Source organism: Dendroctonus ponderosae, unplaced genomic scaffold (genome assembly GCF_020466585.1).
Source record: "Dendroctonus ponderosae isolate FM_Combo_2020 unplaced genomic scaffold, Dpon_F_20191213v2 Dpon_F_20191213_10, whole genome shotgun sequence".
Classification (NCBI taxonomy): domain Eukaryota; kingdom Metazoa; phylum Arthropoda; class Insecta; order Coleoptera; family Curculionidae; genus Dendroctonus; species Dendroctonus ponderosae.
In genome coordinates this window covers 3514115-3515593 of record NW_026017111.1, presented here as the reverse complement: position 1 = coordinate 3515593, position 1479 = coordinate 3514115, and the positions used below count along the sequence as shown (strand labels likewise).

Here is a 1479-nt window from a genome sequence, read left to right as displayed (position 1 = left end):
TGTCTAGAATGATGTACAAATGAGTGTTCTTGCTCATTTTGCCTCCGAGATATGAGCAAAAACGGGACGGAAAACATGGAATTTTGGCATGATCTTGCACCTAAATGTCTGATATTCAAATTTCACTTTCTGGGTCAAAACTACTCGAGCATCTTCAGAAGTGGTTTGCGCCAAACCGTTGTGCCGAAACACTGATTTTTTGGTGAAAACTGATCAATCGGCCGGTTCCCAAACAACACACACAAAACGCAACGTTTCAGTTTCTCCGATTTTTTTCTTGAACTTTTTAAATTAAGCAGTTTCACCGAAACAAACCCTGGATGGTCCATAAATTAAGCCAAAAAACTTTTGAAATAATTCGCTTTTCCAAAATAATTCCTTGTTAACTGTGGAGTAAACCAAGACCAGTTTTCCTTTTGTTTACAGGCTTGCGCCGCTCAGTTCTACACAGAAAAGGATGTCACAATGACAGCTAATCAAATTTTTGACAATAAGTGTCAAATTTGACTAGTTAAAGGTTAGTTATAATTTAGGCGCCAGGGGGCGTTGGGACTTTTCAACTCGCGAGGAAGAAAATGGATGTCAATTTGACATCAAACGGGCAAATTGTGGGAACGCAGACGCCCGAAAGCCGCTGTCCCATGGACGTCCAATGGATTGAATAACGTTGTCTGGGTTTAGAGTGTTTTTGCGTGCCGCCCAGAAGTTTTTTGGAAAAAATCCATAATTGTTCATTTTTGTTAACCGCATGAAATTTCCCTCCCACTCAGTAAACAAGTGACAGATAAGAACGACGTCTGCGTCACTGCCAGAAATCTTGGGGGAGTACTTAATCTGGACGAGTGAAGTACTTACCCTGGATCCGGACTCGAGCACGTTCATTTTTGCATTGGTTGGCAGACTGCCAGACCAGGAGATCATCATCGGGACACTGTAGGAATTGTCGCTGACAGTCATGTGCTGATAGAGCCAAGTGAACCACTTTTCCAGCACCGATCGGGCGGTTTCATCGCCTGAAAGAACATAGAAATGTTGCAATTGATCCGGTTCAGGCTGGCTGGAAAATGCCCTTACCAGTTATGTAGTAGTACTGGGCCAGCCTGTCGGTTGTCCAGGACCACATGCCGAACCAGTCGCTGGTACCGTCGTCGTCCAGCGGTTCATTTTCGTAGTAAAGTCCATGGAAAGTGTAGCCCTGCCAGTTAACAAGAGCTAAGTGGGTGCCACAGATTACAGAGTATTGATTGGACAGTTTTGCTTTCCCGCCAAAATGATTTTGCTAAATGCAACCACAGCGAGGCGTCGTCCAAAAATCCAGAGGATAAGCTGATTGTTTGCATGCGTTTGTTTTGTACATATGTCCGTAAGAGGACTCTGAACATACAGTATTTTTTATTCGAATGAATCAAAAAGTGCCATTTTGCGAACAGAAGCGATGATCAAAAAGAAGCACTTTTCTTTAGCGTTCATTTGTTTTAC

General features: G+C 43.1%; 1 protein-coding gene across 1 annotated transcript in view; it reads right to left on the bottom strand.

Moving 5' to 3' along the window:
- The window catches only part of LOC109534836 (exoglucanase B), a gene marked incomplete in the record, with an annotated part of 5068 nt that overhangs the window by 1855 nt on the left and 1734 nt on the right, over positions 1 to 1479 (bottom strand). Inside the window, 2 exon segments of the mRNA XM_048661877.1 lie at positions 856 to 1013; positions 1075 to 1195. Of these exon segments, the coding sequence (XP_048517834.1) occupies positions 856 to 1013; positions 1075 to 1195 (279 nt within the window).